This window comes from Squalius cephalus, assembly GCF_949319135.1.
Source record: "Squalius cephalus genome assembly, chromosome: 12".
In the NCBI taxonomy this organism is placed as follows: Eukaryota; Metazoa; Chordata; class Actinopteri; order Cypriniformes; family Leuciscidae; genus Squalius; species Squalius cephalus.
This window is the reverse complement of record NC_137133.1, coordinates 31455590-31482167: the sequence shown is the minus strand read 5'-3', so window position 1 is coordinate 31482167 and position 26578 is coordinate 31455590. Positions and strand designations below refer to the sequence as shown.

Below are 26578 nucleotides of genomic sequence, written 5' to 3'. Positions count from 1 at the left end.
TTTTACTTAAGTAGACATCTGACTGTAGTACTTTTACTTGTACTTGAGTAAAATTTAGAAAGGGGTATCTGTACTTTTACTCAAGTAATGAAGCTGTGTACTCTGTCCGCCTCTGTTTAAATCTTGGGCAAACAGAAGCAGACTCAGATCGCTATTGGTCAGGGTTTTCATTTGATAGGTTTGTGTCATATGGAGGTCAGCTGACTAAAAGGATAAGGCCAAACAAACAAGTGCTCTGTCATGCAGCTCTCGCTTACAAATGTAAAGTGCTGTGCACAGTTATATGACATGTGCTATAACAGCCCTGGGTTTATTGGGATGTTATCTAATGCAAAGACAGAAAATGAGAACTATTTAGCACACTTCCTTTAAAGAGTTTAATAGGAATATCCAGACTAAGCAAAAAAAATCAATCGCTTCTTTCTTTGTCCAACTGAGTGTTTGATGTGACTTGAATCAATAGGAAATGGTATCACATGACCGAAACGCTTAAAAGGGTGAATCTTGAGCGAAAACATGTTCGGGTCACATTTCACCACAAAATTAAAAGAAAACAGTTAATTTTTTTAAGTAGTTCATACTTTTATTCATCAGGGATGCATTAAACTGATCAGAAAGTGAGAGTAAAGACATTTTGATTTCAATTAAATGCTGTTCTTTTAAACTTTCTATTCATCAAAGTTTCTTGAAAACAAACAAAAAAGTATCAGTTACCAGACAAATATTAAGCAGCTCAACTGTTTTCAACATTGATAACAATGAAAAATGTTTCTTGTGCAGAAAATCAGCGTATTAGAATGATTTCTGAAGGATCATGTGACACAGAAGACTGGAGTAATGAAGCTGAAAATTCAGCTTTGACATCACAAGAATAAATTACATTTTAACATATAGGCCTATTAAATGGTTGTTTTAAATTATAAAATATATTTAACATTATAAATGTGTTTACTGTATTTTTAATTAAATATGCAGTCTTCAAGGTAAGACTTTAGAATTTTTTTGAAAGAAGTGTCTTGAAGACTGCATATTTAATTAAAAATACAGTAAAAACAGTTGAATGGTAGTGTATAAGTAATTATATATTGCATAAAGAAAATAACCTCTATTTTAGGACCGATAGAATTGAAAAACAAGTGAAGAATGAGAATTTTTGTTAAATCTGATAACAATGTACTCATAGAGGTCTTGGATCAGTGCTACTCTCACAGATGGTATCATCTTAATTACCACTAAATCAAACAATCATTCAAATTTCTTATCAGCATACAGTAGAACTGGTAATCATTATCCCATGCCAGAAGACAGAATATTCACAATAGAAAAACACTTGGACCTGATCAAAATGAACATTAATAAATGTATGCAATACTATTTAAGATGAGTAAAGCACAGGTACAATAAAGTGATTTGTGCTTTCATTTTATGAACATTGCTGTTGCAGTTTGGCTGTGTATTGTGTGATCTTGGCACACTGATGCATTGCACTTACCCACTGACTGGTGCTGGCTGCTCGTAAGATTGTGGGCGCAGACCGCACTTCCTTTTCCACATTCTGTGTCTGGAGACGAATCACAGATCTTCAAAGCGTATCTCACATTGCTGTCCTGGTCGATGGCCTCCCATTTGTAACTTCACAGTCAGTCACACACACACACACACACACACACACACACACACACACACACACACACACACACACCAACAATTTAATTTGAACCCATTTCCAAGATCAGAATGTATTTAAATTACATGACATCATTGGATCATAAAACAAGCTGAATGTCTAAATGAATGCATTTCTTTTATCTCAGGTGAGACAAAGTAAGTGTCTGTTATGGTTTTGATTAGATCCACAGGCATGTACCTTGATGCACCCAGGCTAAAGAAGGGCCACAAACTGTATAAAAGCAGTGATCAACAAACTAGATCATATTTAAACGCATGAATTTCTTTCTCAACAAGTGTTTATATTAACCATCATGGTTTGCCAGCCATGATCAGCATTAAGAGTGTTTGTTTATTTATTTAAGATCTCACCTGCACAGACCCTTGTACCATGAGCTGTCATCCGACTTCACTGCTGATGTGACATACTGAAGCAGTATGAACCTATAAATAACAGTAGCGACGACTCCGCAAACACGAATACGACCCATATTTTACGCAAGGAAATAAATTAGTGTGCACAGTCCGACATGATACAGCAGTCCTTTCTGATTACTGATCTTTACCCGTTACAGGAACCACTCAGTCACATGACGGCATGACATGTGGTACAGGTCACGTGGTTCGCTCCGCTCGAATAAGTAGAATGACAGCAACGTGGAAAGGATCGTCCAAAATGGGCGTGACTTGGCGGCACAGACATTTTTAAATATATGTAAGAGATTTTTTTAAAATTACAGCGTCATTATCGAAACATAAAACACTGACCAGAATCATTACACTCAGTAGTCACTTTTTCCTGTAACGTCTGGCTGTCGGCTTACCAAATAAATAATTATAATGGTTTGTGTTGATGGAAATGTTTTAACATCTTACTTAAATATTTCGCTAGGAAAATATACAGCAGCCTAGTTTTTTTTTTTTTGCATCAATTCAACATTTCGTCTTCAAAGTGATCTCCTTTTCTATTTTATCATTTGTTTTGAAAGTCTATGATTTTTACCCGCATTTGGCGGGTGTTCAATGAATGAGTTGGCTGTTTGAGCCGCCATGGGCCCCCTCGTGGACGATTTTTGTATCGCATGAAATATTTAAAAATTTGTGATAATGTGCCATCCAATATTTGCCAATGAGTCATCGTTACAAAACAAATGTATGTCCTGTTTAGTTTAGCTAACTATATTCCAGAGAGAACAATAAACCATTCATAAAGCCAGTGCATGTGTACATCAATATCGATCACTATAGATGCATTGACTGTAATAATTCTAATGTGTAATAACCATGTAATAACAGTCAGGATGGCCGAGCGGTCTAAGGCGCTGCGTTCAGGTCGCAGTCTCCCCTGGAGGCGTGGGTTCGAATCCCACTTCTGACAACAAACTTTTTAACCCACATCAACATTATGTTTTTATTGTGTTTCAACAGAACTGGAAATATTAACATCTTCACAAAAAAACAACCACAATGTTTTACACAGCAAAATCAAACTGAGGTCAAATGTCAATCCTTTAAAAAAAAAAAAAACAGTTTTCTGTTCAGATCTTAAAGCCATCATAGCAATCAAACTGATGGCATATTTCATCAGTCACATGTGTCCATTTATAGATACACAAAATCTGCCAAAAAGCTGCAAATTCACTCTTTAATTCTAAAACTAGACTCTTTAATCAAAAAGTATGTGATAGTTGCATGCTTAAAATGTTTTGATTTTAAGATCTTACTATTGACTAATGTTTGAACAATACAACCTCATAAAGCAAAATGCTCTATTTTTACAAAACAATTAAAGAACATCATAACTAGGAGGTCAAAAAAAAAAAAAGAAAAAAGAAAAACCCAGCCATTCCAAAACTGGATTATTCTTTGATGCAATGCAGAGCGTAACCCGCTAGCTTCTCGGTTCTGAAATAAACCAATGGGAAAATTAAGTTCATCTACACACTTAAACATACAGAGAATCAATCAAAATGTGTAATACTTACATGAGCCTTCTCACATCAGTGCACCTAAGAAATTAAAGAAGAAGAGAAAAAAAAGTCATAGGTTATTTATAGGTCTTTAGAAAACACTACCAGTTAAAAGTCTGGACAGTGGACACACTTTACTAATTTTATATTATAATATTTTAATCTAAAGTTTTAGATTTATGTTCAGAGGATATTTCCTTAAATTATTAATTTCCTGAATATTTTTAACCCATGTGACCACAGGAATCTAAAGATTTTTTTTTTAACCAACAATGGCCAGTAGGTGGCACTATCACCAAACTTTACAGGTATGCTTAGATCAAAGTGCCACTGACACCTACTGAGCTTTGTTTATGTCCAAGCATTGCAGAACTACAACCGAAGCAGGATGGATAACGGTAAAATATAAAACAGATATATTACTTTTAAAGACAAAATATGGAATAAAATATAATATTTACAATTTAAAAAAAAGTAATCAGTAAAAAAAGTAGCTGTCAAAAGTTTAGAAACATTATTTTTTATTGTTTTCTAAAGAAGTGTCTTGTTCACTAAGGCTGCATTTATTGAAATCAATACTGCAAAATATAATTACAAATTAAACCTGTGATTTCAAAGCTGAATTTTCAATCATTACTCCAGTCTTCAGTGTCACATGATCCTTCAGAAATGTCTTCCCTGTCACGTTTGAACAATTTAATGCTTAATTTCCCTCTTTTAAAAAAAATAAATAATAATCTGACCACAAATGTTTCACCAATGATAATAAGAAATGTTTCTTGAGTAGCAAATCATCGTATTAGAATGATTTCTGAAGGATTGTGACACTGAAGACTGGAGTAATGATGCTGAAAATTCAGCTTTGATCAAAATAAATAATATTTTTAAATGTATTAAAATAGAAAATTATTTTTTGATTTTTATTTATTTAAGAAATTGTCTAAAACACTGTAACCAACCAAAAGTTACCGTGAATATTTAATCCCTAATTAAGAATATGCGTGTGTTCAAACATGTGACTGGTAGTAACAGAAAAGACAGTTATATTAAAACAATAAATCAAAGTTTTTTTAATTCTCACTCACTCACATTGTTTGATACCTGATGGTGGACTAAGCATTGCCCTCTCCACAGGTCCAAGATGATCACCACTGCTGTTCGAAGTGTCTTGCTCCACAACAGAATCTTGAGATGACTTTTGATCAAACATGGACTCATTTGAAAAGATCTGTTGAGAACATGTGGCTTCGCATGTGTGCTCAGTTATCATGGATAAAACATTCACAGTGCTGGCGATGTCTTGTTGTTTAGACTCTCTATTGGCTCCTTGCTCTTGCTGAAACCTGATTCCAAGCATATTATCGATATACATGGCATGATCAGCATCTACTAACTCTTTTGCGAGATTTCGCTTTCCTGTGATTATGTCAACCTCCCATTGTGTCTCAGAAACAGGCTGTCTGAAACGGATCTGTAGGTTCCCATGACACATACAGTTCTGGAAGAAAACAATGGCATCATCAGACCAGTCCTGGCCATTGGGTTTCACTCCCCTCAGTAAACAATGATAGGTGACTTTAGGTAATCTACCGAGCTCTTCTGGAAGTTTTTTAAGCAGGCAGACATCGTGTAGGGACAAAACTGAATACTGCCCATAGTCAACCAAGTTTATGAGCACAGAAGTGGAATCGCACTGCACGATCTCGGCCCTGCACCATTTTTTCTTCTCTGCTGATTTCACCAAACAGCTCGCACCAGGAACAAAATCAACCTCCGGTAATGGCACCAAAACTTCGGGAAGGTTCTCAAGAATGGCAGAGACAGTATCTACAATCAAAAGCAGGTCTTCAAGAATGATGTAAAATTCAGATGGGGTTGTGACTGCAGCTGCAAATCCTTTATATTCAAAGTTCATTTGGACAGGGGCCTGGAATAGGGTCTGTGGTCGATCCAAACTGATCTTTGAAGAAGTGTCTGGGAAGGGAGGATGGTCATCAACAACAAGCAACCCATCAGTACTTTCCACTGCCTCAATATCTTCCACATCCTGCAGAGCAACGCTATCAGGTGACTTAGAGGTTTCATGATCATTTGCATTAAATGTAGAAACATTTTCTTGCAGTGCAACGCTATCAGGTGACTTAGAGGTTTCATGATCATTTGCATTAAATGTAGAAACACTGCAAGTTTCAGTCACTGATATGCTTGTGTCACATGGTAGTTTTGCAAGAACCACGTCCTTAGGCTTTAAGTTATTTTGCCTCTTCTTGTACTTTCTATTCCAAAAGACATATGTCGGGAAGTAAAAGCCTGCTTTCTTAATTGGCTTTGTTGGAAATGTCTGATTGTTTCCAAGTTCACATTTACGTTGTGTGTTTGACTTTGTCTTTTGCTGGTAGGTTCTAAATTCTGCATGATTCTTTTTGAGTTCACATCTGCGCTGTTGTGTGCATAACTCAGTCTTTTGCTGGATGGTTTTAACTGATTTAGCCTTGTGGGCCTGAGAATCGGTTTGGGTTTCACTCTGGGACACTTTTGGCAATTTGTCTTGACTAGACAAGACTACATCTTTGCCCTGATCACCATCATACTTTGAGTTCCCATGCATGTGGCCATCCTCAATCTTAATGCTCACTTCCCATGAATTTTCAAGCTTTCGAATTAATTCTAGCATTAAAGGCTTTCCAACTGCTTCCTTGATAAAGGAGTCGTCGTTTTCAAAAGAGTGAGGTTCTGCAAGTGTGCACAGAGTGCTCAATCTGGGCTGAGACAAAAAAGTATCGGTTAGCATGTGAACATTCTTTCTGTCGACAGTTGCAGGATTGCCATAATCAATAAACTCAACTGCTAAGCTGCCACAGTTTAAAACGTCGGTGACAACAGCTCTGTACAAAGCCAAGTCTTCTTCATACTCGGCGGCAACAAGGTCTCCTACTTTTACTTCGGTTGCCACATTTTTCATGTTATCCTTGAAGACAGTGCTGTTTAGATCTTCACCCATTTGAAGGATCTTTGTTTCATCGTCTTCCATCTGGATGAAGAAGCTTCTAACAGAACTGCAATGAGAGATGAAGCCCACGCCGCTAGAACCTGGTTTCATTTTGACAGCAGGAAGATCAGATAGTTTAGGCAAGTTCTTATGTGATGGCACTACTTTAAGAGAACAGGTAGTGTCCTGTAGTTTCTCTTTTATTGCTGCTTTATGTTGCGTTTTGGGAGGTTTTATGGGTTTCGAAATTTGCTTATTTCCCGGTTTGGTTTTATCACATCCCCTCTTTTTGGTGTTCACTGTACTGTTTAAAATGCAGACATCCGCTTCTTCTCTGAGGGAATCTAAAGCAGGCTTACTGACAGTCAGATTACGTTCTGCCACACTGCAAGTTGACGTGAGCTCTCTGACTTTTTCATTGATGTGCACATTTCCATCATAAAGATCACAAACAAAATGTCCGTTGTTGTCCCTTGACATAAACTTGGCCTGGAAGGATTTGTTGAGGATGTCAGTCTCGAGCCACATGTTGACTTCTGGCAAATGTTCCCCCTCTGGAATATTCAAAAGGCTGCATCTCAGAGCCTGCATTGGTGTCATCAATAAATCAGCCGCTGTTTTGGGAATTGGTATAACATCTGTCTTCTCAGAAATTTGCTTATCACCATAATCAACAAAGAACACACTCACATGTTGATGAGATTGGACGGGGTGTGTCAGAGCCCTGTACCACTGGCCGTCACAGAAATATTTGGCCAGGCAAACATTACCGCTGTAGTCGTCAGATGTCGTAGTCAAGAGCTGACTTTCTTCAGCAACTCTCTCCATCAGCGTATCAAGGATCTCTGTATTCCTGTCGAGCTGAAAATAGATTTCCCAAGGACTGCAAACTTGAGTAACATGCACCAGTTCTTCGCTTCCAAAACTCAAGTTGAAAGATGAGTAAATGAAGGAACGAGGGAAGAATGATGAAATTAGCTGCTTTGGAGATTGCATTTCCACCGCAACACCTTTCTCTAAAAGATACGTGGTAGCCTGTTGATGAGGTGTATGAATGGTGACCACATAAAGGAGACCTTTTCCTTGCTCATAGAGCTGGGAATGAACTCTGCATACACTGGGTGAACCCTCAGACACAAAATCCTTGAACAAACTGCATGCTTCTGAACTCCAAGAACTTCCTCCAACAGGTTCAATCAAGTTCAAACTACATCTAAATGCTTGTTCATGAAGTTCATAGAACTGTGGTGCAAGAGCTTGGATGTTTTGCATCCTTTCCTGGAGAATTATGCCTAAGTCGACCAGGATCAAGCGGAGTTCCTCATTGTTTTTTCCTAATATGCATGCTCTATGCCATCGGTTATCCTGTGGAGACTTTACTGCACAACATCCTGCTGGTGTTTCAAGTGCAACTGTGTGCGTTTGGTAAAATGCCTGCATCTCTTCCATCAGTTTGTCCAGATCAACTTTTGTGCTCTCATTTTGGCACCAAAAGTCAGATGGAGAATTTATATGTAAGCAACTGACACTTACTTCAGACCCAGGCTTGAAATGCATCGGTTTGAAGGCCTCAGCAGAAACGACCTTCAGTTTTGGCGTCACATTTGGATTACATCTTTCAAGGTCATTCTGTTGTTCACACTCTGATTTCAACTGATTTGGATTGGGCCCATAAGAGATGACTTTGCAAAAGGTCACCACACGAAGGTCCTTTCTGTTTTTTTTCTTGGTCAGAGCATTTCCTTTGTCTTTACATGGCTTCTCCACTTCAACAGATGCTAATGCCGGGTTGTATCTCCAATCCAGGGCCATTTTTGCTGTTGTCATGATGTTTGCAATGCTATAGCTATTTTCAGCACCTCTCTCAAAAAGATCAACAACATATTTTGCATTTTTTCTGTGAATGGCATGAACCACCAAGATTTTGTTTGATGTGACTTGCCTGAAGAAGTCGGATGCTGTGGTTGTCCAGATGTCCTCAAATGGAGCCACATGCGCTAAAGCACATTTCAGTGCAAATTCTGGATGAATGGCAAACTTTGAGGGAAGCTTCTTAATTAATATGTTTGGCACCTTTTCAGTGTTTCCAAAGTCAATGAAAAACACCTCAGCTCCCTTTTCCAAAGTATCTACTACAATGGCCCTGTAGTAATGCATGTCTTTTTCGTACATTGCACAGCAAAGTGCACCAGGCACTGGGTCTTCAAAAACCTCCTCTTTTAACTGTAGTTTGGTGAAGTAATCGTTCATTTCTTTTGTCATGTTTTCAAACTTAGGATTTTGTTCTTTGGTCCTTATCCAGAAATGTTTTGGACTCTGGACATGCACCACATAGCCCTCAAAAATAGAACCATTAGGTATCAATTGACTTGAAACTGAATCAGAAGTCTGGACTGCTTTCGTTTCTGTAGCATACATCTTTGAAAGGATATTGTGGGGAAAGTTGGACTTGATGTCAAAAACTTCTCCAAGGAGTTTAACTTTGGCTTGCTCCTCTGAGTGTTTCTCAGCAGTGCTCAATGTGACCAAGTAGAAGTTCTGATCTTTGCAAAAGTCATCGATTGCAACCTCTAAAGCTTTCCCCAGCAACCCGGTTTTTAGAGCCACTAGTTGTTGGTTTTTGATGGTCTCATCTGGTTCTTCCAAGCATGAAAGTGAACATGGGAATGCCATGATCGGTGTTGAGATGAATTCTGATGGTAGCTGCAAGATGTTTTCAACTTTCACAGATTCAGAATAGCCACTGTCGACAAACACAACTTGGACCTGGGAGTTGAGGGGGAGACATTGCACAAAACCTCTGTGCCATTTTTCATCTTTCCCTTTGATTGCACAGAGCAAGCCAAGATTTTCAAGTGGTTTATTGCTTGGGTAACCACTGCCTGATTCACATGCACGTGCTAATTTATCTGACATTTCTTGAAGGTCCTTGTCCATGGATGACAGTCGGCAGTAAAATAATCCAGGATTCACTGCTGCGGCTACAACAACTCTTACTTTTTGACCAACTTTCAGCTTTGGGCCATTAAGTGACAGAATTTCTTCAAAGCCAAGCAGGCTTGAGGATTTGAGACAACATTCTTGCCCTATTTGCTTTTCAATCAAGAGATCAGGGACAGATTCATTGTTTTGTAGGACTGGTTCCCCAATAAGAATCTCAACCAGTAGCAGAAATGTACTAGTGTCCACATGTCTCCCAAGCCTCATTTTTAACAAGTCGCGATTAATGTCCGGAACTTCAAGAATGAGGACATGGTATGGAAGACGGGCGTGGATGTATCCTTTGATCTGGCTGCCTATCAAGGAAGAGAAATAATTCTCTGTCAAACCGTCCCATCGGTTCTGGACTGGCAGTATATTGGCAAAGAAACCGCAGACAATCTTTGGTGGGAGCATTAGGAGTGTGTCAGATATAGAGGACAATTGGCTGGGCCCAACAATCAACACATCTCCATGGTCTAGCAAAAACATGTGGAATAAATTGTTCTGTATGTTTTGGACTCTTCCTCTGTACCAGCGACCAGACGCTGCATCTTCTACCAGGCAAACTTCTCCAACTTGAACAGAAACTTTTGATTTCACAGCATTTTGAATTTCAACTTGAAGAATGTTGTAGTCCAGTTCACAGATAGTCATATATTGGCCCTGAAAGTGTATTAGTGTCTCCTTAGGACTACAGTCAATGTGAGTCAGCTTCAGCTCCACAGGCCACAAAACACATGGAGCAGGGAGCTTTGTCTCCTCTTTCACCCTAAATAAAAAAAAAAAAAAAAAAATCATGGATACAAAACTTTCTCATCTACCATCTGCATTCAGCAAATATGCATTTATATAATTTAAACAAGTATTTGAAAATCTAATAAACATTTAATTTCACAATCCTTGTAGCTGTGAGATCTTCTGAAGGTGCATTTGTAGACAATAGGGCTAGGACAATAAATCGATACATCGTGAGTCGAGAAATTATTCTGAATCTATTCTGAGATTTTCCGAATGCATCGCGATTCTCTCTCGATTCGATTCTGAGTTTTTAACAGCAGATGGCACTGGCATTTAAAAAAAATGTTTTGTTGTTTTTATGTAACAAATTCAAACCTCTATTGCATCTTGCCATTTTGATTTTTTTTATGTAACAAATGCAAACCTCTATTGCATCTTGCCATTTTGATTTTTTTTTATGTAACAAATGCAAACCTCTATTGCATCTTGCCATTTTGATTTGAAGAATGTGGGTAACCAAACAGTTGCTGGTCCCCATTGACTTCCATACTAGGGGAAAAAAAATACTATGGAAACCAATGGGGTCCATTGGTAACTGTCTGGTTACACATATTCTTCAAAATATCTTATTTTGGTATTTAAGTATTTAATTTAACATTGTCCGTTTTGTACAATTAAATTTATTTATTTTATAAGAAGATACTGTTTATCTAAAGTTATTTAGTTAATTGTTTTGCACATTTACACATACATTTTTTTTAACCAAAGGCATTTAAAGTGGTTAACTTGTTAACAGTAAATGCATTGTCTGCTAGTTTATTTATTTACTTTCAGTACACCACATTAAGTAAGCCACTTAGTACTGTAAGATTTTGAATATTAAAGTTCAAATTAACACCTAGCCACTCTTGTGGATTTTCTACTGTTACAATTTAAAACCGTAGAAGGGTAAAAACAAGCCAGGCAGACTTTGACGCAAGCAACAAGCTACAACTAATAACATTGATAAATGATAATGGGTGTGTTTTGTAGTCTGCGAATGATCAAGCATTGACAATAGTCAATCATATTGGCGCATAAAGGCTTAGGCCGGCCCTGTCTGTGGGAGAAATGAATGTAAAAAATACTTCCGGAACCAATTACAATATGTGTGTACAAATAATTGATAACGCTTTACTGCAGTGGCATACAGCGAACAGCATGACAGTGTGTGCAAATGCTGCTCAAAACAACATGTTCCTCGCCAAATGAATGAGAAGGGTTTTTAATCTAAATAAAGGGCTAGTAGGATTGTAAAATAAGTCGATGTGATTGATCATTTATTAAATTACTTATTTAATAATCAAATATAACAAGGAATATGTGTCACCAAAGCCGCCTCAGATGTGTGCTTGTCAGAATGTGTAACTCCTGTTGTGGACTCGCTCTTCCTGGAGCAACACTACGAAACACAGCAACTACACCCAAATAATTCACAATGCTTTATTACAATATTGTTCTCTTTATAATGTTTTGTAATATGACAGTCGCAATCATGATCATTATTAGTTGTGCATTGCTGTTGAGCTGCATGCAATGAAGCTGAAGGTTATCACCAGCATGCTTTACTACAGCGTTCATTCTTAAACAAACGCATCCTATGTGAGATAATCATTAGGTGTAAAAAGCTGGAAAATGGTCTCAAACATAACTCCTGCGCGCTAGCTTAATTTTTCCTCGTGTCTGCTTGACATGTTTCTCGGTTGAGCAGCACGCACGAGCATAAACCTGCTTAATCGACGATCGATACGTTTTATAATTAACTCGATTAATAGTTAACATTTCTACTTTTTATATTTAACACCAACTTTAGAAGCATTTTAATAATTATGTTGGGATTTTTTTAGATCATGCCATTGATCTTATACATACATAAACATATTTTACGCTGCATAAATAACTACTTCTGCATGTGAAAATATTGAAGCGCATGGATTATCGGTTGTGTTGCCAAGTCCGCAGATTTCCCGAGGAATAGTGCTACTTTTACACTGTTCCCGCGGGTTGTTTTTCTAGGTGCAAAGCTTCTGGGTGCAAGCTGTCGTAAACACCATTAAAACCCCCTTTCCAGTCCGCGGGTTGAAGAGCTAGATAGAGGTTTTGGACGTGATTTGGATAGTTATTTTGATTTGCAATGGGGAGGGCTTTGTTATGCAGACCTGGCAACCCTGCATCGGTTATTCAGTCAAAGCCTTACCTCTCCATTTGACTCGAAGGCATCTGAATCCAATCTAACCGTGCAGTCCTGGTAAATGTTCAAGTACTGAGCACGTCAGCCACAGCTTGGGATGATGGAGGTCAACACACTAATAAAACAGCGTTAATACACATCATAAAGTTAATATATGGACCGAAATACATGCAATAGAGTCATTAGATTGTAGCGTGATTTATGTTAGGCTATATCATCATGCAAGTAACACTTGATGATTCTATGATTTACATTTTAATACAGAAACTATATCCATAAACAGTACGGCAGTTAGTCATTTATGAATCGTTTAAGCAGTATTTTCTGAATGACACAACTGTCGACATGACAGATTTTCGACTTCAGGTGTATATGGGTTGAAAAGTAGTTTTCTACGGTGTTTTTTTATGAATACCGAATACATTAAGTATTATCTACAGACAAAGTGGTTATTTTGTCTGTAGCATTTATAAATTGAGTTGTTTTTACATTAGTGTCTGACAAAATTCTCTTACCTTCTCGCGCATCATGTTTTCTGCAGAATTCGCGGCCTTGGCACGTGCTGTAAGAGGAACGCTAAGCTGTAAAGTCGTGGGCCAATCAGATCCAGGAAGCGCCTACCTACACTTTCAAAAGACATTTTAGAGGACACAGGGGCTAGTTGTCACTCAGGTATGTTGTCTGAATCTCCATAACTATTTGCCTTTGGATTAAATCATGTTCAATTAATCAAATGTTTGTTTTCAAGCTAGTTTCATTGCTACTCTTGAACAAGTTAAGGTAATAAAAGCAAAATAAATAAAAATATAAATTAAGTTAGGCATATGGAACATTATTATTTTTAACGTTTTTCAGAAATACAGAAAAAACAGTACTATTGTGAAATATTATTACAATTAAAAATGATGGTTTTCTATTTTAATATACTTTAAAATGTAATTTATTTCTGTGATGCAAAGCTACATTTTCATCAGCCATTACTCCAGTCTTCAGTGTCACATGATCATTCAGAAATCATTCTAATATGCTGATTTAATACTCAGTGATTATCAATGTTGGAAACAGTTGTTCAATTTTTTTGAAACTTGTGATACTTACTTCAGGATTTATTTGATGAACAATAGGTAAAAAAGAACAGCATTTATTTAAAATAGAAATATTTGCTATCTCTTTTTTAATCAATTTAACACATCCTTGCTGAATAAAAGTATTAATTTATTTAAAAAAAAAGAAAGACTGTTGAAAACTGACCCACCCAAAACTTAAAAGGTTTTCTATTTTAAATAAATGCTGTTCTTTTGTTTACTTTTTGTTCATCGAAGAATCCTGAAAAAGTATCACAGATTGTAAAAAATATGTTAAATATGTAATTATAAAAACTGTTTAAGTTAGCATATTAGAATGATTTCTGAAGGATAATGTGACACTGAAGACTGGAGTAATGATGCTGAAAATTCAGCTTTGCATCACAAATAAATTATATATTACTGTTTTTTTCTGTATTTTTGACAAATGACAAAATGACAAAAAATTTCTTTATAAATTTACTAAAACTTGAACTAAAATTAAAATGAAATGGCAAAATGTAAAAAACTAATTCAACATTTTAATAAAAACTATAATAGTATCTCAGTAATACTAAAATAAAAATAAGCTGTAAAGTTTTGCTAATTTGTATCCTATACCTTTTACATTTGTTTCTGATTTATGTATTGTTTCGTAATTGTTTTCTAAATGTTTTACTTTAAAGGTTGCTATAAATGGGGGACACGTTGTCACAAAATTTTGACACTTATACAGACATTAGTCAAACTGTCCCACAACAACTCAACACCTAAAGCTTTTAATAATATGCTTTCATTGTCCAGTCTTTGTGTTTATTTGTCCATTTTACAATTTTCCTCTTATTTCCATGCTTCGGATATGGCGTTTTAAACTCTGCCTATTATACAAGGCCAGCAGAATCTTCTCCTCACTGTTACAGATGAAACCAGCGAAAAAAAGTTCCAAAATATAGTGTGAATGGATGTAAACGAAAGGCAAAAGTAACATTAAGGAGGCTGGCTGACTCTGATTGGGTCTATAGGCGAGCTGCAAGATTTCCAGATTTCAAGGAGATGATATCCCTCTTGGTTAATCATTAAATCCCAGAATCCATTGCCAGTCTTCTGTAAATAAGATAAATGGCCCTAAGGCACTCACCTCTGTGACGCACCATTTCAGAGAGAGCAGAGCTTTAATTAAGACTGGAAGGTGTTATCTTACCCATTCTTGGATTAATGAATTTTTTCAGGATTATTGTTATATTTCAGCTGCTATTTTTAGAGTTCCCATCATGCTACAGGTTTATTTTGTGAGCATTTGTTTCTAGTGAGGAAAGAGGAAAAGCAACACACATAGTTGACAAATTGTTTAAATGTTGTTGTTTTTTTGGGATGCTTTGGAGATGTGTATCATTTCAAGAATGGATATATGCATCACTTTGCCAAACGTGAGAATGGGCCGCGTTTATTTTGGAATGTTTTAACAATTTCGTTTTTTAGGGGCTCTATTTTTTTTTATTATTATTTCACTCGGTGGTTTTAATTTTGCATTCCAGTTTTTCTTTTTCAATTTCTCCTTGAACATGCCAATGAAAAGAAATATAGGGAGTCCTTTGAAGAATGACACGTTTCATCAACTACAAGCGTCGCAGACAAAGAGAGCTTGCAAAAACGCAGATGACCTCCACGCGACAATTCTTGTTGACCAAGACAATCTCGGAAAAAACATGTTTTTCAAAGCCGGGCTTGATGAGGAGGAGGATTCTGGCATTAAATCAGGTGGGGAAATCATCTTTGTTGAAAATTGTTTTCAAACTCGCTTTGATTAAACTACTGCTATGCTTTCTTTCAATGCACTGTTAGAAATTCTCAATCTGTCGCCAGTTTGTTTTGCAATTATACGTTATGAATAGTTTTGGCACACGTCACCGTTTGAAGGCTATGTATGTTATTCATTTGGCAGAAGCTGATGAAAGTAATGGAAGCATTTCCTCTGAAGAGGACCTGGGCCATCTGGATTATGTTAAGACGTTCTCTGTCAAACAAACGGTGCCAAAGAAAAGTATCAGTCAGATCATCAAGGACAAGAAGAAACAGACTCAGCTTACTTTACAATGGTACTCTCTGCTCAATTCTTCTTTTGAAGATGAAGCTTGCCATTATAAATAATCTACAAAAAGTGGAAGCAAAGAATGATATTACTATAACCTTGCGTTTTGCTTTTTCTATTAGGCTTGAGGAAAATTACATAGTTTGTGAAGGTGTTTGCCTGCCACGGTGTATCCTCTACGCTCATTATTTAGACTTTTGTCGGAAGGAGAAGTTAGATCCTGCTTGTGCTGCCACTTTTGGGAAGGTAAGAGGAGTTTTTATATCTTCTGTTATAATACAGACAGTTATAACTCTCTGTGACAAGTATTATAATATATTCGACTTCAAAAATAGAGACCGATTGCACCGAAACCAATTGCATTTTAGGTGTATTTTAGTTCATCTTTAGGATAAATACCTGGTAAAAGGCTGTGCTTGCCAAATATGTACATTATCAGACATAAATAGCTGTTGATCTTGTATTTACAGTACATGGAGATCGATCTTACGATGTGTTAGAGCTCTAATGTTATCATTTCAGACCATAAGGCAGAAATTTCCTCTGCTTACAACACGAAGGCTTGGAACCAGAGGCCATTCGAAGTAAGAAAGAGCCACTTGGCCCGGTCACTGACTGAAAACTTGATTTACTTCTATTTAATAATAAATAAATACCTAAGCTAAAGCTCTTGACAGTGTTTGTCCTCTGAATGTTTTTTAGGTATCATTATTATGGTATTGGAATCAAGGAGAGCAGTGCGTATTATCACTCTGTGTACTCAGGAAAAGGCTTGACACGGTTAGTTTTGACCTTCATCCCTTCAATTCAGCATCCAATCATAAGTCCTTGAATGTTTTGAATAAACACATGAAAGGCGAGTGATTTCACAATGCCCATGCTGAGACACATTATATTTTTCAAAGTTATTTTTCATTTTGGTTTTTAAATGCTTAAATGCTCTTATGTGTTTTGCACAGATTCTCTGGAAGCAAGCTAAAAAATGAGGTGGGCAGTTTTACTATATATATATATATATATAGGACCATTCTAAAGTTTGGGGTCGGTCATTTTTTTAATGTTTTTTTAATTTGATAAAAAACAGGAATATTGATAAATATTATTACAATTTAAAATAACTGTTTTCTATTTTAATATATATTAAAATAGAATGTTTGACACAGCAGAATTTTCAGCATCATTACTCCAGTCTTCAGTGTCACATGATTCTTCAGAAATCATTCTAATATGCTGATATGGTGCAAAAAACATATTTCTTCTTATTAAAAATGTTGAAAACAGTTGTGCTTCTTAATATTTTTGTGGAAACGTTTAATAATTTTATGAAGTTCAAAAGAACAGCGTTTATTTAAAAAATAAATATTTTGTAACGTCATGAATGTCTTTAGTGTCACTTTTGATCAATTTAATGCAAAGTATTCATTTCTTTCAAAAAGTCTTTTGTGGTGGAATTTATGCTTGCAAAATAGGAGACTTCACATACATTCCATATAAATATTTCAAAAATGTTGTCATCTGTTTCTATCAACAACATAGCAGAATATGATATAAAATTACTTATTATATTCCTGCTTCTTATTTTTTTCACAGGGAGGATTCACCAGGAAATACTCTCTTAGTTCTAAAACAGGAACTCTTTTACCAGAATTCCCAAGTGCACAGCATTTAGTGCTTCAGGAGTCTGTTTCAAAAGAGAAGGTCTGTTCATTTCAATGGAAACCCATTCCAAAATGCTGTTTATTTAATTTACTTACCTCAGATTCTGCTATGCTCTTTATTGTTTAGGTCGACACATTGATTATGATGTACAAAACTCACTGTCAGTGCATTCTGGATAATGCCATTAATGTCAACTTTGAGGAGGTGCAATTTTAAGCTCTTAAAGAATCTATTGTCATCATATCTAGATTTTAGAAAATAATTCACTGTAATCAATCAAATTTGTTCCAGATCCAGAACTTTCTGCTTCACTTCTGGCAAGGAATGCCTGAACATCTCCTTCCACTGCTAGAGAATTCAGTTATTGTGGACATCTTCTGTGTGTGTGACTCCATACTTTACAAAGTGAGTGTTTATGAACCATATCTGGGTGTTTCTTCAACTATGTTTCGTTCATAGGTTTGGGGACGGTTAGAAATGGATGTGCTGTTTAATATTTTTATGAAATCTGTGGTACATTTTTTCCAAGATTCTTTAATGAATATAATGTTCAAAAGAACAGCATTTATTCGAAATAACAATCTTTTCTAATTATAAATGTCTTTACTGTCACTTTTGATCAATTTAATGCATCCTTGCTGAGAAAAGTATTAATTTAGCTTACTGACCTCAAACTTATGAACGGGTATGTCTTTACATTTTTTTTCTTTTATTTTTAACTTACATGGTCACATTAAAAGTGTCCAGAACACTATGACAATCATTTACTTTTGCTACTTTTCAACTGCCATTTATGTTTAGATTTTATTCTTGAATCATAGTCCCAGTCCAAGACTTTGAATCTTAAAAGATTCAAGATCAATCAAAGAAATCTTGTTACATTTTTAAAGCTACACTCTTAGAAGAAATGGTTCTATATAGAACCTTAAAGGGTTATGTCAAGCACTTCATATGTGGAACCTTTTAGGGGTTCCCATAACGGGATCATTTTATGGATATAGTTTTCATAAATGTATTTAAAAAAAACGTTTTATTCAATTTTAATCTTAATTCAGTTTTATGAATTAAGCAGCTCATAAATATACTTTATCACTAGAAAAAATTAACTTACCCATTGAACATGAAAGTATTATGCAATCATTGAATCAAGACCTTTCTCCTTATAGAACCTTTTGTCTTCTTTAAAATTGAGTAAAGAACCCTATAGCTCTATATAGAACCCCATTGAACTATTTTTTCTAAGAGTGTATAATAATATACAAAAGAGTGAAATAATCACAAACCATTTCAATATTTATTGTGTGAAAATGTGATAATTTTTTACACTTTTTTTTTTTTTTTTTTTTTTTTTTTTACTGTAGTTCATTATTGTCACATCATGTTTGACTTATCACCAGCTGGATAAATTGTTTTTCACAGGTTCTGACCGATGTTCTCATCCCTGCCACTATGCAGGACATGCCAGAGAGGTTTGTATTTTAGACTGCTGGTTATGCAGTGGATTCAAAAAGATGTTGACTTTCATACTGTTAAGTGTTTTTGAGTGAGTTTAGGAAAATATCTCCAGTCTTTTGGCAGATATTCGAAATTTTGCCAAGCACTGGGAACACTGGATGGTGTCTTCCTTGGAGAATCTCCCAGAAATCCTCTCAGACAAGAAACTGCCGATAGCTCGACAGTTTGTGTCCTCCTTAAAGAGACAGACCTCCTTTTTACATCTTGCACAGGTAGATGATTTACAGACACATCAATAATTCTTGCTTTTGTTTATTGTGAATATTCTTGTAAATATTGCTGCAACTATAATTTACTCATGTCTTTTCAGATCGCAAGACCTGCACTTTTTGACCAGAATGTTGTGACTTCGATGGTGAATGACATTGACAAGGTGGATCTGAACAGTATTGGTTCTCAAGCACTCCTTTCAATTACAAATGACCAAGATTCAGACTTCTATTCCGAATGTGAGTTACTGGTGGCTTGGTAGTCAAACCTTTGGATGTTTTTTTAGAGGGATCATGAATTGAGAAATCAAATCTTCCTTGATCTTTTGACATATTAGAGATCATTACTATAAAAATATCCTGTAAGTTTCAGAACTCAAAACGTCCCTGTTAGTTCAAAAACAGCTAATTAAACCAAGCTCTCAAAACAACTCATTTCGGAGTCTCAGTATGACGTAATAGTGCGACGAAAGACCGCCTGTGCTGAAGATCAACATCTACATCATTGCCTCTTTAGCCCCGCCCACAGATTTGCATATGTCATGTCGTAGTAAATACGAGATCATTTTAAGGTCCAGATCGCATCAGTAAGACATTGTTCATTTGTTCACTTTTACTGCGGATCCGTACTTAAACTTTTTAAGTCTTGGTTGTAATAATAAAGTTTATGTAATATGCATAAATGTTTCACAGTTGGCAAATGTAATGAGATAAACACCTTTCTGTAGCATCTTTGTTTCAACTATAATGTAATGTAATAAAATAGCCTATTACTTCTAAATCAGGAAGTTTTTTGATGTAAAAATCTTGCTAACATAATAAGTGGACCTCAGAGTAGATTGTAAAATTCGTGACCCTTTAAAAAAAAAAAAACTCATGCTAAGCCTCGAAATATATTTATGATTTCTTTATCTTTTCTGCCAGATGACTCCATTTCAGTGTTTCAAGAGCTGAAAGACCTCCTGAGGAAAAATGCCACTGTAGAGTCTTTCATTGAATGGCTGGACTCGGTGGTCGAGCAGAAAGTCATTAAGGTTTGTTGCACTGCAATCCCACAGCAGTCAGACTAGCAATGAATGTTAATATTGAATTTGCATGTTATCTGTTTTATAGCCCAGCAAGCAAAATGGTCGGTCGGTGAAGAAGCGAGCTCAAGATTTTCTTCTGAAGTGGAGTTTTTTTGGAGCACGAGTGATGCACAATCTCACCCTAAACAATGCTACCAGCTTTGGTAAACCTTTAGCATGCATTCATACACACTGTAGTCATTGATTCGGTTTCTTTCAAATACTCCAGATTATTTTAAAGTCAGCATGAAATAGAAGTTGCGATCGTTTTTTATTCCCTATTGTGACTTATATCCAAGTGAAACGGTTTCTCAAACTAGAAAAAGTGTAGGGCAAAACTTGAATTTGTCCATGGGGAATTGATTGGATGGTTGTGGTTTGCTATTACTGTGATGTCATGTGAGTGACAGGTTGTCCGTAAACACATCATCAGAGAAGAGATGTCACTGCAAGAGGGAGGGAAAGTTATTTTGGTTAAAGATTACGAGGGCACATGAATTAAAAAAAATAATGATGTGCACGGATAAATCATTTATAATAAACACTGCAATAATTCCATTGAAAAAAACAAGAATTGTCCATTTTAATTTAATGGTGACTTTAAATTCTTTAGGTATAATTGGAGCATCATAGTATATAGTCAAATTTATACCATTGTTTTTTAGCTGGGGATCCACTGCGGAGAATAAGCCATAAAAGCCTGTACAAACAATCCTTTATCTTGTGCCGTGTGTGCGCGCCCTGATTAGAGCATGACCTTTCTCTGTGTTCCTAACATTTGATGACCCTACAGGTGTTCACAAAGCCAAACAGTATCACCTGGAAGGCCACCCATTTGACCTCCGCACTAGCTAAGTGAAACCCGTGGGAAAGGGAAGTTGAGAGCATTGCATTGTGGGATACAGTACTCTGCGTAGTGTGCTAGTGTAGTTGCACTGCAATTAGTTGCACAAAATCTTCTTTTGTGTTCAGCAGAAGAAAGAAATTCATACAGGTTTGGAACAACTTGAGGCTGAGTAAATGATGACAGAATTTAAATTTTCTGGTTTAATGTTACTTACAGGCTCGTTCCACCTCATTCGCATGCTTTTGGATGAGTACATCCTGCTGGCAATTGAAACACAATTCAACAACGACAAAGAGCAAGACCTTCAGAATCTACTGGAGAAATATATGAGGAGTGCAGGTACCCTAATAATTTTGTTTTATTTATATTATTAGTTTGTTATTTTACTGAACACTGCCTTTCAAAAGTTTGGGGTCGGTAAGATTTTTAAAAATATTTTTGGAAAAAGTCTCTTATGCTAACCAAGGCTGCATTTATTTGATTAAAAATACTGTAAAACAGTAATGTTGTGAATATTAAAATTACTTTTCTATTAGAATATAATTAGAATTTTTAGCATCATTACTCCAGTCTTCAGTGTCACATGATCCTTCAAAAATCATTCTAATACGCTGATTTGCTGCTCAAGAAACATTGATTATTAGACATTATTCCATTTCTTATCTGTTAACATTTCTTAAGCAGCATTAATTTGAAATATCAATTTTTGTAACATTAGAAATGTCTTGACTCGCTTTTATTCCCTTAAAATAAAATGATAAATCGTACTGACCTCAAACCTTTGAATGGTGGTGTATATGCAAATTAATTTAACCCAATTATCTGTGATGTTTCCATTTCGACAGATGCTAGTAAAGCTACATTCACCGCCTCCCCAAGTTCCTGCTTCTTGGCCAATCGGAATAAATCCAGTGTGGCGTCCAATGATTCGACTGTCAAGGACGAGAACCCTCCAGAACATGATTTCCTGTCGCTCACGGCTGCACAGCAGGGGCTCGGGGCCAGTACTATCGTGTACCATAGTACCGATCCGGACAACTTTACTATTACTGGTACTTAAAAACAGCAGCTCAATCGAATTAGAGACATGCTAATTTTTTATGTTTTTCGTTAAAATGATTTGTTATAGAGCGCACATGTTTCAGGAGCCTTTATTCCAGAAGTGTTTTTTCTATTCAAACAATCTTTCAGCTTCAAGATGAATCGCAACATTGCAAATTTATTTTAAAATCAAAGCAGGGTGAAAGCAGGGAATTAAACTGTTAACTGTCAGTGTGCTGGTAGCGGGACACTTGGCATTTTGAAATTGGACATTACCATGGAAAAGGTACTTTAAAACCTTTTGGAGGGCTCAATTTTTTGTGATATCAACTTCAAAATAATTGATTTGCTGATAATTTATTACCAATTATTATTGGTGCTAAGTTATTAATAATAGTTTTTATTATTATCAATGTTGAAAACAGTATTTTGCTGCAAAAAAATCACTTTTGATCAGTTTAATAGATCCTTGCTGAAAAAAAGTATTTCTTTCTCATTTTCAACATTGAAAATAATAAGAAATATTTCTTGAGCAATTTAGAATGATTTCTGAAGGATCATGAGACACTGAAGACTGGAGTAATGATGATGAAAATTCAGCTTTGCCATCGCAGGAAATTAGATTTCAAAATATATTTAAAATTGTTATTATGTTTCACTGTATTTTTGATCAAATAAATGCAGGCTTGGTTAGCATAAGAGATCTTTCAAAAACCTTTCAAAAAAATCTGAATTATTCCAAATTTTGACCGGTAGTGTAAATAATATTGAATATTAATCAAATTAAAATGATTATTAATAATATAATAAATAATTTTAACGTAATTTATATGAAAATAATTACTAATATTTTTCTAGGTCAAATGGATTACTCGCAGAACAGCGCCCACCTGATGACCCCTCCGATCTCTCCAGCCATGATCAACCGTAGCAGCGTGATCAACCAGGGCCCGATGGCTGTGAGGCCGCAGAGCAGCTGCCCCGTACAACCCCAAGTGTCCTGCCAGACTTTCCCCGACACCATGTACCAGAGTCTACACAATGCTAGTTCTGGCTCCTACCCCAACTCCTCTTACTACCAGCCTGTGTTCAGAGCTCAGACTCACACTCCCACATCTGCCTATCAGGCTCATACCGAAAGCGGACGCTACGCACCCTTTTCTGGACACCAACTGACTAAAGACTGCTTCAGCAGCAGCTGTACCGGGTCTCCCTACAGCTCGAGGGTTGCATCGACTGGATACGCAGCCACAGGTGACCCTGCGATGGACACTGAGGGCGTACAGCTGCTGGACTCCACAGGGTACAGCTTTGGAGGAAGTGCTGCCAGTGGAGATGGATGTGCAGGTTCGGTTTGCAGCTCTGGGCACAATGGTAAGAGAAGTTGAGCTTATTATTGGCCAATTAAGAGTGCACTTATATACATTTATACAAATGTACACTACAGTTTAAAAGTCTGGGGTCAGTATGATTAAAAAAAAGAAAAAGACTAATACTTTTATTCACCAAGGATATATTAAATTGATCAAAAGAGACATTTATAAAGTTACTTTTTCAAATAAATGCTTTCTATTCATCAAAGAATCCTGAAAAAATATTCAGCAGCACAACTGTTTTCAACGTTAATAATAATATGAAATGTTTCTTGATCATGTGACACTGAAGACTGGAGTAATGATCCTGAAAATTCAGCCTAGCCATCACAGGGTTAAATTACATTTTAAACATATTCAAAATAGAACAGTTATTTTAAATTGTAATAATATTTCACAATATTCAATCAAATAAATGCAGCTATGGTGGGTATAAGAGACTTTAAATAAAAAAAAAACCATTAAATAAATCTTACCAACCCCAAAATTTTTACCAAACAGTAGTAGTTAGATAAAAATTATTTAAAGTGTTTTCTAGTGGTCTAGAACACTATTGTCTAGTGGTGACCTTAGTTCAAATGTTGTCTCTTTTGTATTTTTTTAAATCCCATTATTAAAAAAAATATGATGGAATATATTAAAATAAATGGAAAGAATATATTATACCCATTGAAGCATTTCCTATCCTTTCTTCAGTATTCCTTTTTTTTTTTAATTTTGCAAATTTTATAAGGTTTTTTTAATATATATATATATGTGTGTGTGTGTGTTATATTTTGATGGTCCCCTTTAGACAATTTGTTGACTATAAGTAACGTTGTACCTATATGTCAACTAACTCTCATTAGAGTATTAGTAGACTGGTTAATATCTGCTAACATTTTAATTGTAATGGTCCTCCAACAGACGTTCTACTTACTGTAAGTAACTTTGAAACTACATGTCAACTTATTCTACAAACCCTAACCCTACCCTTAACAGTCTACTAATCCTCAACTAATACTCTAGTGAGAGTTAGTTGACATGTCGGTGCAACATAGTCAACAGAATGTCTAAAGGGGACCATCAAAATAAAGTGTAACCAGGAATAATAATATAAACATACAATGAAATAAAAAAGTGATTTACCTTATTTTCTTTACCCCCAAATTTATCTGTAACACATAACAAGCCCCAAAACTGAAAGAGATCCTCAGAGGACAAGATTTATCATGTATTTTAATTATGTTACTATGCCGCTCAGAAAGGTAAATATGAGTTTGTTTGCAGATGCTCCTATTGAAACATTATTGTTCATCTTTCTCCCGAGCAGGATATTACAACAGCAGTGGTTACGTGGACGCTCAGAGGATGGGCACGTTCATCGATCAGCATGTGTCAGTTATCAGCAGCGTGAGCAGCATTCGCTCCGTTTCAGCCTACGCCGAAGTGCACGACCCTCTGAACATCCTGGACAACACGAGCAGGAAGACAACAAGACCCTACTACACTGAACTGTCTGCAATGGGCACACACACAGCAGGTGAGGACAGAAATCCTTCTAGGGGAGACCGGGGCTAGTTGTCACACAGGTGCTATATCTCAGCACTTAAAACAGCTGCTGGGAAAACACTGACATAACAAGAGTCAACAAGTTTAGCACGTTTTATTTTTACACGATCCTTCCAAAGTTTAGGGTCTGTACTAGTCTAGTTTAGAAGTCTCTTATGCTCACCAAGGCTGCATTTATTTGATCAAAATTACAGTAAAAACAGTAATATTGTGAAGTTGTATTACAATTTAAAATGACTATTTTCTGTTTTAATATATTTTCAAATATAATTTATTCCTGTGATGTCAAAGCTGAATTTTCAGCATCATTACTCCAGTCTTCAATGTCACATGATCCTTCAGAAATCATACTAATATGATGATTTTCTGCTCAAGAAACATTTCGTATTATTGTTGTGCTGCTTAATATTTTTGTGGAAACAAAAAATAAAATAAAATAAATTCAGTGATACTTTAATGAATTAATGCATTTATTCTAAATATAAATCTTTTGTAACATAATAAATGTCTGTACTGTCACTTTTGATCAATTTAATGCATCCTTGCTGAATAAAAGTGTTTAAAAGTGTTAAACTTACTGACCCCAAACTTTTCAATGGTATTGTATGTTGTAAAATGTTGCATTTCATTAATTGCTTCATAACATAATTTACTCTATAAGTTTTTCAATTAAATGTTATATAATGAACTATTTAATGGCAGGTTCTTACTGAGACAACTTACCTCGCTGAATGTGTTTCAAATAAACTACATCTTTGTTCTTTATGTTCAATAGCTGTTTTCTAGCCAAGAATATGTGCTTTGTACGGAGTGTGACAACTGGTGTGTGTATATATGTGTGTGTGTATATATATATATATATATATATATATATATATATATAAAGATGTATATCTGCTATTATATCAGTCTTATGCAATTTCTGTTCTATTTCAGGATCCAGCATCGCTCATTCCTGCTCCATCTCAACACCCTGCATGTATGGAACTCCTGCTCCTTATCACTCCCAGAATGCACTGCTGCCTCTCCAGGGGACCACAGAGATCAGAGAAATTGTGTCGTCCCTGCCCCCCATCAACACTGTGTTCATGGGCTCAACTGGTGGGCCACCCTGACTGATACCTTATCTGTAATTCTACATCTCTATTATCCTCACAGGAGGTGAGACATGTTTTAGTTCATCTGTATATCGTACAGTAAATATTTCATTGCCAAATACATTGCAGACAGGCTAACTGATTTATTTTTTATTGTTTGATTTGAAATGGTGGGGTTTTATGCTAACAAATGACAGGTAATGACCCAATTATATAATTCTTTTTTCTTTAAGGTTGTGTAGTATATACTGTAATATAATCACAATTCATCTTTGTTCTTAGTTTAGCATTCTTGTATATACTAATAAAAAATATCAAATTTGTTCGCATTATTCTGGAGGCTGAAATTTATTATTTAATAAACTACAAACTAACAAACATCACTGTGAAAATCTGATATTGGATAAGTTGATTTCTGCATTGTTCACTAGGTTAACAAAGGTGTTGACTAAAACTAGGCAACCAGGCCACCAGGCCACAAGCTGTTCA

General features: G+C 35.9%; 3 protein-coding genes across 4 annotated transcripts in view; 1 reads left to right on the top strand and 2 right to left on the bottom strand.

Annotated features, from left to right (window-relative positions):
* Nucleotides 1–2266, bottom strand: part of igf2r (insulin-like growth factor 2 receptor) — a 36827-nt gene extending 34561 nt beyond the window's left edge. The window contains exons 1-2 of the mRNA XM_079887393.1: nucleotides 2041–2266; nucleotides 1493–1632 (exon numbers count right to left, since the gene is read on the bottom strand). Of these exons, the coding sequence (XP_079743519.1) occupies nucleotides 1493–1632; nucleotides 2041–2159 (259 nt within the window). The 5' untranslated portion in view covers nucleotides 2160–2266. The remainder of the gene's footprint in view (nucleotides 1–1492; nucleotides 1633–2040) is intronic.
* A 907-nt stretch (nucleotides 2267–3173) lies between these two features.
* Nucleotides 3174–13243, bottom strand: tdrd15 (tudor domain containing 15). 2 transcript variants are annotated; one of them, XM_079887229.1, is made up of 5 exons: nucleotides 13093–13243; nucleotides 12584–12692; nucleotides 4728–10378; nucleotides 3654–3677; nucleotides 3174–3573 (listed from the first exon to the last, which is right to left on the bottom strand). In XM_079887229.1, the coding sequence occupies exons 2-4, from the start codon at nucleotides 12604–12606 to the stop codon at nucleotides 3664–3666; spliced, it is 5688 nt and encodes a 1895-aa protein (XP_079743355.1). In that variant the 5' UTR covers nucleotides 12607–12692; nucleotides 13093–13243; the 3' UTR covers nucleotides 3174–3573; nucleotides 3654–3663. The 2 variants fall into 2 exon arrangements, with proteins under 2 accessions (XP_079743355.1, XP_079743356.1); XM_079887230.1 differs by having other exon boundaries at nucleotides 4740–10378.
* A 1960-nt stretch (nucleotides 13244–15203) lies between these two features.
* Nucleotides 15204–26288, top strand: rfx6 (regulatory factor X, 6; the record flags this gene model as incomplete). The annotated part of the gene is made up of 19 exons (XM_079887231.1): nucleotides 15204–15399; nucleotides 15584–15737; nucleotides 15853–15976; nucleotides 16253–16314; nucleotides 16433–16510; nucleotides 16690–16717; nucleotides 17321–17428; nucleotides 17516–17593; nucleotides 17681–17794; nucleotides 18809–18858; nucleotides 18957–19116; nucleotides 19215–19353; nucleotides 20038–20147; nucleotides 20227–20344; nucleotides 21244–21366; nucleotides 21873–22079; nucleotides 22927–23442; nucleotides 24754–24963; nucleotides 25929–26288. The coding sequence occupies 19 exons, from the start codon at nucleotides 15204–15206 to the stop codon at nucleotides 26105–26107; spliced, it is 2754 nt and encodes a 917-aa protein (XP_079743357.1). The 3' UTR covers nucleotides 26108–26288.
* Between the last annotated feature and the right edge of the window lie 290 nt (nucleotides 26289–26578).

Excerpts from the sequence above, each read along its gene's own strand:
- tdrd15 (XM_079887229.1), bottom strand. The coding sequence starts at position 12,606 with ATGCCTTCGAGTCAAATGGAGAG. Across the intron at positions 10,379-12,583 it reads CCTTCGAGTCAAATGGAGAG|GGTGAAAGAGGAGACAAAGC; the intron begins GTAAGGCTTTGA and ends TTTTTTATTTAG.